We start from the raw sequence: 13,081 nt of genomic DNA, 5'->3' as shown, positions 1-13,081 counted from the left end.
CATTTGAAAAAGAAGAAGGAAGAAAATACGGCTTTGCTATGAGAAGGCCTTTCAGTGTGATCATTAGTCTAAAGTGACAGGAAATTGATAAGCAAGTCCTACTAGGTTGGAAAAGCTGGTTTATCTGGCTAAAATTAGAGCACAGATAATAATGGGGAACCTAATAGGAGAAAAAACTGGGGGCTCTGGAAAAACATTCCCCTCCATTCCCAGGCCTCTCTCAAGCATCTCATCTTAAGGACATCAAGCTTCACAAAGGGGACAATTGACTTGTGAAGAAGCAGTTGGATTATCGCTCAGGGATTAGGAACCAATCTGTGGGGTTGGGGGGACTCCTTACTTCATAGATAAAGGAAGACACCACTAATCTGAGGAGCAGGAAGATTTGGGCAAGGCGTAGAGGCCAGTTGCAAGGATCCCAACCTAAGAAGATCTCCAGCTCTAATTAGCAGCCTATAGACTTGAATAGAAGAAATACATTAAGTTCTTAAGTCTGAGTTTCCAAGAAAAGTGGCCAACTCTGGCCTGAGATTGCCCCATCCCTCAGGCAATCCCTGAACTTGTACCTACAGGAAGTGGGTGCTCGCTCACACAGCGACTCTCTTGGGAAGGCATCTATCCCATGCCCACTCCAGTGCCAACAGGGCAGTACAGTGAATGAGGGAAATCCACACCGAACCAGAAATGGGCTGCCATTTTGTCCAATGGAGGAACTTGCTTTACCATCAGGTTGGGGGGTCTTCAATATTTCCTTTAAGCAGGATATTGTGTGTACTGTTGACCAGTGGCTACTAAACGTTTTCCATTTTCCCCTCTCTAAAGAGAAATTCTTTTTTTAAAAAAAAATATATATATTTTTAGTTGTAGATGGACACAATACTTTTATTTTATTTGCATATTTTTATGTGGTACTGGGGATTGAACTCAGTGCCTCATGCATGCTAGGCAAGCACTCTGCCCACTGAGCCACAATTCCACCCCCTCTAAAGAGAAATTCTTATTGCAGATGTCCTTTAACTGTTTTCCCCCACCCTCAGCATTGTTGGCTCTGCTAAAGGTGGTGAACTTTGGCATTTAGTTCATAGGTTACCTCCAGACGGTGTGAGCTGTACCTTCCCCAACAAGATAACCTTGAATCTGAATCTAGTCGCTAGATGAATCACAGGGTTGCTCCCTTTGTGGGAGGGAGGGAGTCCACTTTAGCCATATATAGATATTGCTGATGATATGTAAGGGAAAGGATGTTAGATGGATATTGGAGAGCCAGAGGTAGACTTTTGGTTGAACATTATGGTTAGGTTTTAACACCCATCTCCCCTTCTCTAGATAGTAATCCTGATTTTTTTCAGGTAACTACACATGAACTCACAGCTTGTATGTCTTAGAGAAAGCCAACTCTATTCCCAGATCTAGGTCTGGGGCATTAGGCTGACATTAAGCTCACACTAGGGACCCCAGACAGATCTTCAAGAACGGATGAGGCATTTTCCTGGGACTTCTGAAAGATGAGTTCTCTCTCTTTCTGATATATATATCAGAAATATATATATATATGTTAGTTGGGCACAATACCTTTATTTTATTTGTTTATTTTTATGTAGTGCTAAGGATCGAACCCAGAGCCTTGCACCTGCTAGGCAAGCACTCTACCACTGAGCCATAACCCCAGTCCCTCTCTTCCTGCTTTTGAGGTGACATTTTTAGAGAATATGAATATTAGAGTAGTCATTTCATCCCCATGAGCAGAACAAGGAGGTAAAGTCGAAAGAATCATGGAGAAATAGAACTGCAACCTTGACTGTATCATATCCACCTTCGCCCCTGGACGTCAAGTTGTACAATGTCAGTTTGAAGAGTTTTCTGTTACATGCAACCAAACAAATAACTATAATAGAGTATGATAAAAGCTAGAATAAAAAAGTATGACAAAAGTGTTGGGTGGTTTAGAAAGAAGGTAGGTTAATTAAAGAAAAGTGGCTGTTAAAGCACGTAGGGTGGAAAGAGTTGGACAGGAATGTAACATGGTTCTTACCGTCAAGCATACACTTTTCATTGGGGATTTAGTCGACTTGTCTGCAGCCATCATTGCACATCTCTTTGTCCATCCAAATGGGAATGGAAGTGTAAAGCCCTCAGTGCAGGGCACCATACCTGAAATTGAAAAGTCCCCAGTAAATGTTGGATGATGGAAGGAAGTCTACCATCTGTTGCCCCCAATCCCTTAATAGCTGAGGGAGCTCCCTAATGTCCACTCACACTGTGAGCAGACAGCCATCTCCTAATTCTTTTCTTTCCCCCACTGCTGTTGCAGGAGATGGATCACATGTCTCCCAGGCTGAGAGCCTTCCTCTCTGAACCCATTGGAGAAAAGGATGTTGGCTGGGTGGATGGGGTCAGCCGTGAGCTTGCCATCAATTTGATTACCAAAGGGTTCACCAAGGTAATTCATTTTTTTCTTCTTTAACTTTTCTTCTCTTCTCCCAAGTCCTGCCAGATGGCAGCCACTGCCATGAGTCCCTCTGAAGGAACATCAGAGAACAAAGCTGCCACTTGGCAAGGAGCCACATTCTTCAGTGCTACTGACCCCATATGCTTGAAAGCTCAAGGATTTGTAGCCAATAGGTGAAGAGAATTGCTTTAGCTCAGAGAAGCAGGGCTGGGTAAGATTTGCTAGGAGTCCAAATACTCAGGGCTTGACAGAAATGGGCTCACCATTAGAGTCTGGGGCAGTATCAGAACAGATGATATGGTGCACTCCCTGCTTCCATAAAGGGGCCCCGTGGAACTTTCCTTGCCCTGTCAGAGCACTAGTGCAGGAATGACAGGTGGAGAACCAACAGACTGTGGTCTGCCTCAGAGACAGGGGACTTGAGTTATTCTAAGTTATCATTTCTAAGTTATCATTTCTAAGCCAAGAAATTTCTAAGTTATCATATTCTAAGTTATCATTTCTAAGCCAAGAATGACCTAAAGATATCCAACAGAATATGAATGTAGATGTCTGTTTTCCATTGCTATAACAAAATACTTGAGAATTGGGTACTTTATAAAGAAAAGAGTTTTATTTAGTTCATAGTTTGGGAGACTTAAAGTCCAAGGTTGGACCACGTGTTTGGCTTTTGGGTGAGGGCCCTCCTGGCCACATCACAACATGGTACACGACATCATGGTAGGAGCCAAGAGAGAAGGAGCAGTCACATGACAAGACAAGAAACCAGATGGTACGGAGAGGCCATTTTTATTTGCCTATTTATTTATAATTGGTACTAGGGATTGAACCAAGGTCTCATGCATGCTAAGCATGTACTCTACCACTGAGCTACATCCCCAGTCCCTGTTCTTGCTCTATTTATAGGAATAAATATTAAGAATAAAAAATAAAAATTTCTTACTCTCTTGGGAACTAACCAGGGTCCCTTCCCCTTGACCAAAATCATCTTCCACTAGGCCCCACCTCTTAAAATTCCATTACCTCTACACCACCCGACTGGGTGTCAAGCCTCCAACACATGAATTTTGGAGGAACAAAGCACATCAAAACTGTAGCCCTGAATATTCTATGTAGTAATTTTTTTTACGGGGCTATGAAAAAGCTGTTTGGAACCTCAGGAGAGAATGGCAAAAGTCCCAAAGGAAGCAATTATTTACCAAGGAGGCTGGGAATTCACACAACCTTGCAACTCCAGTCAAGAGGCATCTACTTGACCTACTGCTATGAATTCCCTTCAGTTTTCAAACCCAATCTATACCACCAGGCAGGAAGATCTTATAGAAACACTCAAAAGAGGCTGGGAACTACTGCCTGCACAGCTGGTGATCTGTTGGTTTGTGCCCAAATCTGAAGCATTGGGGCCCACGGTTTTCTGATTGACACTTGGCGCTGGACCGGTTGTTATATATTCTGAATCTCACCCTGATCTACCCTCCAACTTAATATCCATTTTGGTGGTATCATCAGGAAACTGGAGCTCCACAACTGAGGTGGAGCCCTGATAAAGGATCGAGAGCCATTCCCAAGCAGGTAGTGAAGTGGGCAAGTCTGATGAGGATAGATATTTTAAATGAAGCATTCCTTAAAAAAAAAATGATTGTTCCTTTTATTCTTCTATTGTAGTGTAACGTAATTATGGGGATGTGCGTTTAGTATGAAGAGTTCAGATCAATGAATTTTTACATGTGGATGCACCCAGGTACACACCATCTGGAACCAGCAATCTGACGCGTTCAAAATTCCAGATGGTGCCTTTGCTCCTCTTCCCAGCCAGTGCCATCCGTATCCCCAGAGTAACCGCTGTTCTGATGTCTACCACCATTGATTTAATGTTTCCATAATTGTGGAGTTTTAATATTGTTGCTGAGCTCTATGCTTAGCATTTAAACACTTTTTGTTAAGGTATGATTTACATAAGTAAATTTCACCTTTTGTATTATACATTGCTATGAGTTTTGACGGTCGTGTAGCCATTACCACAATCAAGACACAGAACAATCCCACCATTCCAAAATAGTCATTCCCTTGTGTCCTGATACTCACCACCCTCAGTTCCTGGCACAACTTATTTGTGGTTTGTTGTTGTTGTTGTTGTTGTTGTTTGTTTTTTGAGAGAGAGAGAGAGAATTTTTTAATATTTTATTTTTTTTAGTTTTCGGCAGACACAACATCTTTGTATGTGGTGCTGAGGATCGGACGCGGGCCACACGCATGCCAGGCGAGCGCGCTACCGCTTGAGCCACATCCCCAGCCCTATTTGTTTTCTTATGTATGTAGTTTTGCCTTTTCCAGTTTAACTTTGTTTTAAATAAGGATTATCGTTGGTATGTCAGACGTCTTTAAGATAAAGGAATGAATGAATAACTGGGAAATTTTCAGGCACTGGAACTTGCCAACATAGAGTCAGGGGTATAGGGTCTGCCCGTGTGCCTCCTGGTCCATAGACACGTGCCCCTCCAGTGTTCATGACCTCATGGCTGGCAGTGTCCAGTGCCCCACCCTCAGCCCTGTGCATTTCGAGAACCATGGTCCTGACACTGGGGAGCTCACTGTTACCCTCTGCTTTGCGCCTCCTCACCTGTTATTTAGGTGATGACAGCTGTCTCTGCTTTATAAGTGAGGAAACAGAAGCTCTGGGAGATAGTGTCTGACTGAGGTTCTGGGTGAAAATGAGAATGACCATGAATTATACTGTCACAAACTACACAAGAAGTTCCAGGTGGGTTATGGCAGGCAGGGAGGGGGCTTAGACTAAGATTTGGAAGTGAGACCCTGTATCAGGGCCCAGAGCCCAGACGAGCCCATAGGAAGACCCAGGAGGAGACCCAGATGATCAAGTGCCACTGGTCCCTGGGCAAAGCCAGAAGTCAGAGCATGTGGCAGGCAGATCGTGACAGGGCAGGGTTCTCAGATTTAGCTGATGAAAATGCAGGTTCCTATGTTTTTATTCACTGCCTGTCAGGAACCTAAACTTGGCAGAAGGAGGGACATCTTTCTGGGTCTCAAGCCACTCTCAGACTTTGCTGGCCTCTGCTGAGGCGTAGCTGAGCCCTTCCCTTCCCTACCTAGACTGGGACCTCAGTGTCTGCCATGAGGGAACACTGCTCTGAACCCCCCCTTCTGTTAACAACTTTCCTGGACTTGTCCCGTGGGCACTGGCTCTTTCCATACCCCTTCTAAGAACCTGGGTCGCAGTCTGGTAGGCAGTACCTAGCACCTTCTCCTCTGTCCCTGCCCCCATACAAGTCTTTCATCTTTTCTTCAACGGAAGACTCGGGTACGAGAAAAGGGGACTGTGCTTACATCCTTCCCACTTTCCCCAGAGCTCTAGTTAGGGCATGAACTGCTTTCCAACTCATGGTTTAAAACATGACTTTTCAAAACTATTGATTAGCTGGGCACAGTGGCACAAGCCTAGAGTCCTGGCTACTTGGGAGGCTGAGGCAGGAAGATGCTTGAGCCCAGAAGTTTAAAAACCAGCCTGGGCAGCATAGTAAGGTGTCATCTCAAAAACAAAACAAACCAAACACTAAAAGAAACCCAAATAAAACAAATGCAAGAAAACAAAACTGGATTTACCCAAATCTCTTCAGGAAAGAAATGTTTAAAAAAAAAATTTACATTTCTCAAAAGAAATGTACCTTGATTTCTCTTGGTTATCTTGTGCCTTCACTTTCCTGGAACAGTCCCCATTGGCCTGAGGACCTAGATCCAAAATGGCAGCCACCAACCACATCTGCCTGCTGAGCATTTATCTGAATGAAGATGTCCCAGAAATATAAAATACACTCTTTGCTATTAAAGTCTTAAAGTCTCCATTTTAAAAGTGTATAGGGTGATGATAGTTGTCTCTGCTTTATAAATGAGGAAACAGAAGCTCTTTATTATCTCATCAATAATTTTTTATTGATTACCTATTGAAATGGTTATATTTGGGGATTATGGGACAAAATAAGATTTACCATTAGAATTCGTTCCAGCTGTTGCCTTCCCACCGTTCCTTCTGTGGCTTCTAGAAGATTATACATTACATATTGGCTGGTTCATCTTTTATTTCTATTGGCCCAGAAGTAGGATTATGGAAGAAAGGAATTATGGAAATGGAAAAATCCATTATGCCCATGGCGCCAAGTCTTGCCACAGCCTTCCTTTAGCTCTCTTGTATTCCTGTGCTCCCCACCCTTATCCCACCCACCACCATCCCTGCATTAGTGCCAGGCTGTCTGTGAACCACAAACACCTAGGGGAGCCACCCTCCTCCAACCTGTGGTCTCTTGGAATGGACCTTAGTCCCCTTCAAGCTTCCAATCAGGGCCTCCTTCCCTTAGGAAACCTTCCTTCTGCCCACCCCACCCAACAGCTCCTTTTTCTGAGCAATGCAGTTTTTCAGTGGGTCATCAGGACACTGTTGCCCTACTGTTGACTATGGTACATGTGGCCCGAGAGCCCGCCCTGATGTCAGAGACACAACATGCCTGTGGTTTTTCTCTCTAAACTCCTCTGAGCAGAGGATGAGTCTGTGTCTTCGTACTTATCTCCTCCCTAGGACAACTCACCCAGAGGTGGTGGATTTCCACATATTCAGTAAATTCAGTGTTGTTGGGCTGGGCTTTGTAGGGTGAGCATACCACTCTGGAGATAGCTCTGGGGTTCTCCAATAGTATGGAGGTAACTTTACCATCCCAGAGAATCTGGTTGGTTTTAGAGATTTTTACAGACTTTATAAAGTCATATTCTTGAGCCCAAATCCTTCTCCTGAGAGATGCTTAGAGCATCAGAATGGAGTAAATGTCTTGATTGCCCAACTTCTCAGCATATCTCTGCTAACAGATATAGCATGTGGTGTTTGCTACATGTCAGGCACTTCTAAGTGCATCACATATATTTAATCTTATTTAATTATAAAAAAAATCGGGCTGGGGATGTGGCTCAAGCGGTAGCTCGCTCACCTGGTGTGCGTGCGGCCCAGGTTCGATCCTCAGCACCACATACAAACAAAGATGTTGTGTCTGCCGAAAACTAAAAAATAAATATTAAAATTCTCTCTCAAAAAAAAAAATAAAAAATAAAAAAAATCCTTTGAGGTAGACTATTTATCTCCATATTACTGATGGGGAAACTGAGGAACAGAGAGATCAGGTGTGACTTGCTCAAGCTCACATGAGATGACAGAGATGAAATCTGAATCTGGTAGACAGGTTGTAGGGTCTGGATGCTACACCATTGGGCTGTTTGCTCTCCTGAAATTGAAGTGTGAGGGAGGCATTTCCCATGCAGCTGCCCTGACTTGGATTACCTGCAAGGCTCTTCTCTCTCTTACCCTGCCTGCCTCATGTCACCCATACCTTTAGCTCAAGACTGTCCAGATTCCAGGATCTCCATCTCCTTCCAAAGCCACTTAGTTGTAATTAGCAGAGAGGAGAGAAGGCTGAACCCAGGACCAGGAAACCCCAGTGAGGTCAGCCCTGGTCTCCCTCAGGTCCCCAGAGGTCCATGACTAAGCTACTAAAGGCTCTAGTTCCTGCCTGTCCTCTCCGCTGACACTTGACTTCGCTGCCTGACATCTGAACCCTGGCAGGAATCAGTCACAAAAGTTTGGATGTTACCCTGCATAGGGTTGCCAGATGAAATAACAAAATACAGTTAAATTTGAATTTTGGATAGATAATGTTATAGTATAGCATGACCCAAGGAGACAGGGAAGAGAATAAAGGGCAAGACCTATATTAGATTGTGCATTCACACTAAAGGCACGGTGTTTTAGACCTGAAGTGACCCAGAGATACTGGATTTGTAAGGTTGCCATTGGCTCTTAAGTGGATATGAATACCTAAGAGTCAATGTCTGATTAGAGAAAATCAGAAAAAAGTGTTTTTTTTTCTCCCTGGAGTCTTTCAGTGGTGTGAAGTATGTTCCATAGAGGCACTCAGGAGCTGGGGACCTAAGCAGAGGAAGCGTAAGAAACTTGAGATAAGAGACAAGACCAGGTGTCATAGTGAAGGTCCAAAAATTATTATGAATGCAGATGAGGACCAACTCCCTGATTTGCAGGCCCAGAGCAAAAAGAAAATGTGAGGAGGCCCTTTGTGTCAATGGATTAAGCAATTGGCTTTTCAAAGTGTGGGACCCTGGGCCACCACACAGGTTACACCCAAGGAAATCCAACCCCCGTGCAGACTTAGATTGCTTCTGTTTATCAGAAGTGGACACAGTGAGTAAAGGGGATGGTTCCCACCCTGCTTGGGAGAAGTCCCTGGATAAGCATCCCTGCTTAGACTTGAGGGCAAGTCTCCCATGGAGCTGCTGTCTTGCTGCTATAGGAAGAAACACACATCCCTGGCTTGCCGTGGCCTCTCAAGGGAGTGGGAATGTAGAGTCATCTGCTCAGGGTTTCTGTGTTTCTATGTCCTCCTCCTTGCAGCTGGTTTTTCTTTGGCTCAAGAAGACAGGTTAGGGGTTCACTTTCTGGAGACAGTGGAGAAACCAAGTGGACACTGGGCAGTCATGCTGTGAGCCCATGACTCCTGCTTCCCTTGGGAGCAAGATGAAGTTCACAGGAATGAAGCAAGAAGGTGGGTCATCTTTCCTTCTCCACCCACTGGAAGATGCACAGGGAAAGCTGAGGATGGAGCATCAGGTTGCAACTCCCCTGTGGAAGCCCTTCCTCCTGCAGCATTCTTGGAAAGCTTGCTTGGGTCCTGCTGGCCACATAGACCTAGGTTTCCTGGCTGCTGGGCCTGGTAGCAAATGGAAACTGCAATTACCAGGTCAGCTGATGCCAGCAGCTGGCCTCGGAAACAGGCAGAGGATGCCTGAGCCTCCAGACTGGACTGCGGATGGTTGAGAGGTGGAAGAATGCGGTGGAGGGAGGCACGAGTCTTAATCTCTTAGATTCTTGAGAACTCTTATCTGGAGAAGGGGATGAGCAGGGCACCCATGAGATTCAGATGTATTAAAACATACTGGGTGTCCCCAGCAGTGTGTAGCCTGCCAAAGTTCTCAAAAGTGCCACTTCCTAGTATTATTAATATTGTTATGATGAATGTTTCTCTCCTTGGAAAAAGCTCACTGGCTCTCCATCCCCTTATATTCACCTTGGCACCTCCCATACCTACAGAAGCTGGCTCAATTGACACTTAATACATGCTCAGTTTTTTAAATGCTTATTTTAAAATATCTGTTAACTCTACCACTGCAAATGAGAGAGGATACTGATGAAAAATGAGATCATACCAACCAACTGCTCAAAAAAAAAAAAAAAAGATTAAAGTAACAGTTTCAAATCACCATGAAATCTTGGCTTTTTTCCTCTTTTCAACAATGGGACCATGACTAAAAATAAAACCCCATGCTGGGAGTGTAACTCAGTGGTAGAGCACTAGCCTACGTTCAATCCCCAGCACTTCGAAAAATAAATGATAAGTAAAATAATTGCTTCAAACTTCATTGCTTAGGTACATTTTATGACTGGGATTCAGTTTTTATTTGATTTCTCTTTTTTTAAAAAAAGTTTCCTTTGATTAAGATGAAGTTTGCTTTGTTTTACATTCAATTAAAGTCAACAGACACCAGCGGGTTTTCATGGAAAGAGTCCAGAACTTGAAGGCATGAGTGAACACTGGTTTTCGTTGGTTCCAGACTGGAAAGTGCCCAAACCAGTCCCAAGAGATGGACATGTAATGTGACGTGAAATCTCTAGTCTCCACCATGGAGCGGTTTGGCCAGTTTATGGCCATGTGGTCTTTGGGACGTCTTTTTCTCCACGTGGCCCCTTTTCTTGCTAATAATGGTGTGATGAAATTGTAAAATCTTTGGTATGTAGGTATTAAAAGCTAGAGAATACCATTGGAATATAAATCATAGTGCACTTAATATTTAGCTTAATGTCTTTGTTACCTACAAAGACTCTTAGAAAGTGTATTAGTCAGGGTTCTCCAGAGAAAAGAGGGGATTTGTTGGACTAGCTCACATGGTCAGGGGCTGATACTCCCACAATGACTGTCTGCAGGCTGGAGAGCCTGAGAAACTGGTAGCTGCTCAATCTAAGAAGCCTGAAGCCTCAGAACCAGAGAGAGAGAGAACCAGTAGGAGGCTTGGGAAAGAGGGACAAAGCTGAGCATGTTTTATATCTTCTATGCTCTTCCCACAGGGCCACATCTCCCAGGACAAAGGAGCAATCTGCATTTTTTTGAACGTTTTTCCCATTTGATTCACTTCATTTGCAGGGCAGGTCACATGATGTGCCTTAGGGGGAGGTACAGACACTGAGACCTAGGTCCTGCTGAGCCTTACTTCAGGTGGAGTTGCCTGAGATCACACAGGTGGTTTGCAAAGACCAGTCGATGCTAAGATGACCTTCACCTGCCAGTTGCACGTGCACTGGTTCTCAGCAGAGGAGAGTTTAGCTTCAAGAGGGGGTGTGGCAAAGATCCAGATGCTGCTACACATCCTGCAATTCACAGGACAGACCCACAGCATAGAATTCTCTAGTGTCAGAAATGCTGAGATTGTGAGACCCTGTGTAAACAGCAGTTGAGAAAATAGTGAAGGTGAAAAAAAAAGTGTGTGTGTGTGCGCGCGCGTGCATGTGTGTGTGTGTGTGTGTGTGTGTGTGTGTGTGTGTTTCCAAGACAGAAATACTGGATGAGAGGTCTGAAAGGAGATTCTGAAGTATGTTAGGCCCCCTCCCAAAAGAATGTCCTGGACCAGACTCAATTGGGAGCTTGTTAGAAATGGGGACTCTCAGGTCCCACCTAGACTTAGGCTCTCTGAATCGTAACCTGCCTTTTCATGGGATCCCAGAGGATTTCTGTGCTCACTTAAGTTGAGGAGGACAGGGTCTGGTTCAATCTAGGCTGGACAGTTCACAAAGCAACCCAGAGAGCTCGGCATTGAACTTGGCCTTACTTCTCACCAGGAACCCATAACTGGATCCTCCTGGAACAAGCCAGAGCTTCAGGACTGACATCTTCCCCAAATTGACCTGTACCCCAACCTTTGATTGTCCCATGAGTTCCAATGTCTGGGGGAGAAAGGGCGCATCTGACCGGGACTGTACTAACCATTCCCATTTTCCTCCCTGCCTTGTCCCTTTCCCCAGGCTTACATCCTGTTGGGACAGTTCCTTCTGATGCACAAAAATGAGGCTGAGTTTCAGAAGTGGATCATTTGCTGTTGTGGTGCCACCGAGTGCGAGGCCCAGGAGAGCTCTAACTGTCTGAAGGAGTGGTGTGCCAGCTTCCTGTAGAAACACCCTGCCACTCTGCCCCTGGGTAAATGACGCCTTCTACATCTAAACCCAGGCTCCTAGTCGTTATTTGTGTTTTTGACTTCATTGTTACACATGCATCCAAAAGAAATACAAAAATATAAACAAGAGCAATCACAAAAAAAGTCACCCCAAAACCTACTGCCTAGAAACTGCCATCACTCACTTTAGATGAATATCATGCCCAGTAGCTCTCTGCAAAAAAGTTATATAATTGTAATTTTTATTTTTAAATGAAATAAATTTTATGTTAACAATCTATTGCCATATAACGAATTGCACCCAAACATGGCAGCTTAAAACAACAAACTCTAATATTACCAGTTTAGTGTTCTTTAATCCAAAACTCAAAAATGCTTCAAATATGAATTTCTCATTTTGGAAAATTAAAGATTTTGGAAATTCAAATATGAATTTCTCATTTTGGAAAATTAAAGATTTTGGATTTTTGTATTAGAGATGCACAATCTGGTAAAGTTGATGCAAATATTTCTAAATCGGAAAAACTCCAAAATGTGAAATATTTCTGGTCCTAAGCATTTTGGGGAAGCAATATTCAACTTGTAGCTCATAGTTTCTGAGGGTCAGCAATCTCAGAGTTGCTCGGCTGGCTGGTTCTATCTCAGGGTCTCTCATGAGGTTGCAAACTGCTGGCTGGGATCAGTCACCTGACGGCTTAACCAGGGCGAGTAGCCATTTGCAAGACAGCCATCTCACATGGTTGTTGGCAGGAGGCTTCAGTACCTCCCTACAGGGGCCTCTCCACAGGGCTGTTCATGGGGTGGCAACTTTTTTCCCCAAAGTTGGTGATCCAGGAAAGAATTGAGGAAGCAAGCAGAAATCCCCCAGTGCCTTTTATGACCTGCTCTCTATTCTGTTTGTTAGAAGCAAGTCACCACCTCTTCCAGGGAGGAGAATTACAGTCTCTTAAAATAGCAAATAATGCAGACATACCTTTAAGATCATCACTGTCAGATTTTTTAGGTATAATTTACATATAGTTAAATTATCCCAACTTTTTCATGTGTGCAGTTCTATGAATTTTGGCAGAAGCAACACCACAATCAAGATGTAGAACGCTTTAATTGCCCCCAGAGAGTCCCCTGATCCTCTGTAGTTATCCCCTAAACATCCCCAGCCCTAGGCAACCACAAATATGTCTTCTGTCCTTACAGTTTTGACTTTTCCAGAAATCCACATAAATGCAATAATATAGTAAGTAGCCTTTTTCATTTAGCATAGTTTATTTTATATTAATCTATTATACAAGGTTTTTAAACCGAAGAAAGTTGTTACTTAATGTTTTTGGTGCCTTATCCCGT

At 43.8% G+C, this 13,081-nt stretch overlaps 1 protein-coding gene across 1 annotated transcript; it reads left to right on the top strand.

The window, feature by feature from the left end:
• The first annotated feature begins 2,314 nt into the window (after positions 1–2,314).
• Banf2 (BANF family member 2) lies at positions 2,315–11,738 on the top strand. Its single transcript, XM_076848931.2, has 2 exons — positions 2,315–2,440; positions 11,592–11,738. Exons 1-2 carry the CDS (start codon positions 2,315–2,317, stop codon positions 11,736–11,738), a joined length of 273 nt encoding a protein of 90 aa, XP_076705046.1.
• Positions 11,739–13,081: the final 1,343 nt, after the last annotated feature.

The sequence above is a fragment of the Callospermophilus lateralis genome, chromosome 3, assembly GCF_048772815.1.
Source record: "Callospermophilus lateralis isolate mCalLat2 chromosome 3, mCalLat2.hap1, whole genome shotgun sequence".
Classification (NCBI taxonomy): domain Eukaryota; kingdom Metazoa; phylum Chordata; class Mammalia; order Rodentia; family Sciuridae; genus Callospermophilus; species Callospermophilus lateralis.
Note: the sequence above shows the minus strand (reverse complement) of the source record. Positions and strands in the feature narration are given on the sequence as shown.

What these genes read in the sequence shown, in the direction of transcription:
- Banf2 (XM_076848931.2), top strand. Translation starts at nt 2,315, where the DNA reads ATGGATCACATGTCTCCCAGGCTGAGAGCCTTCCTCTCTGAACCCATT. An exon ending in TTACCAAAGGGTTCACCAAG is followed by an intron (nt 2,441 to 11,591) that starts GTAATTCATTTT and finishes CCCTTTCCCCAG; the next exon opens with GCTTACATCCTGTTGGGACA.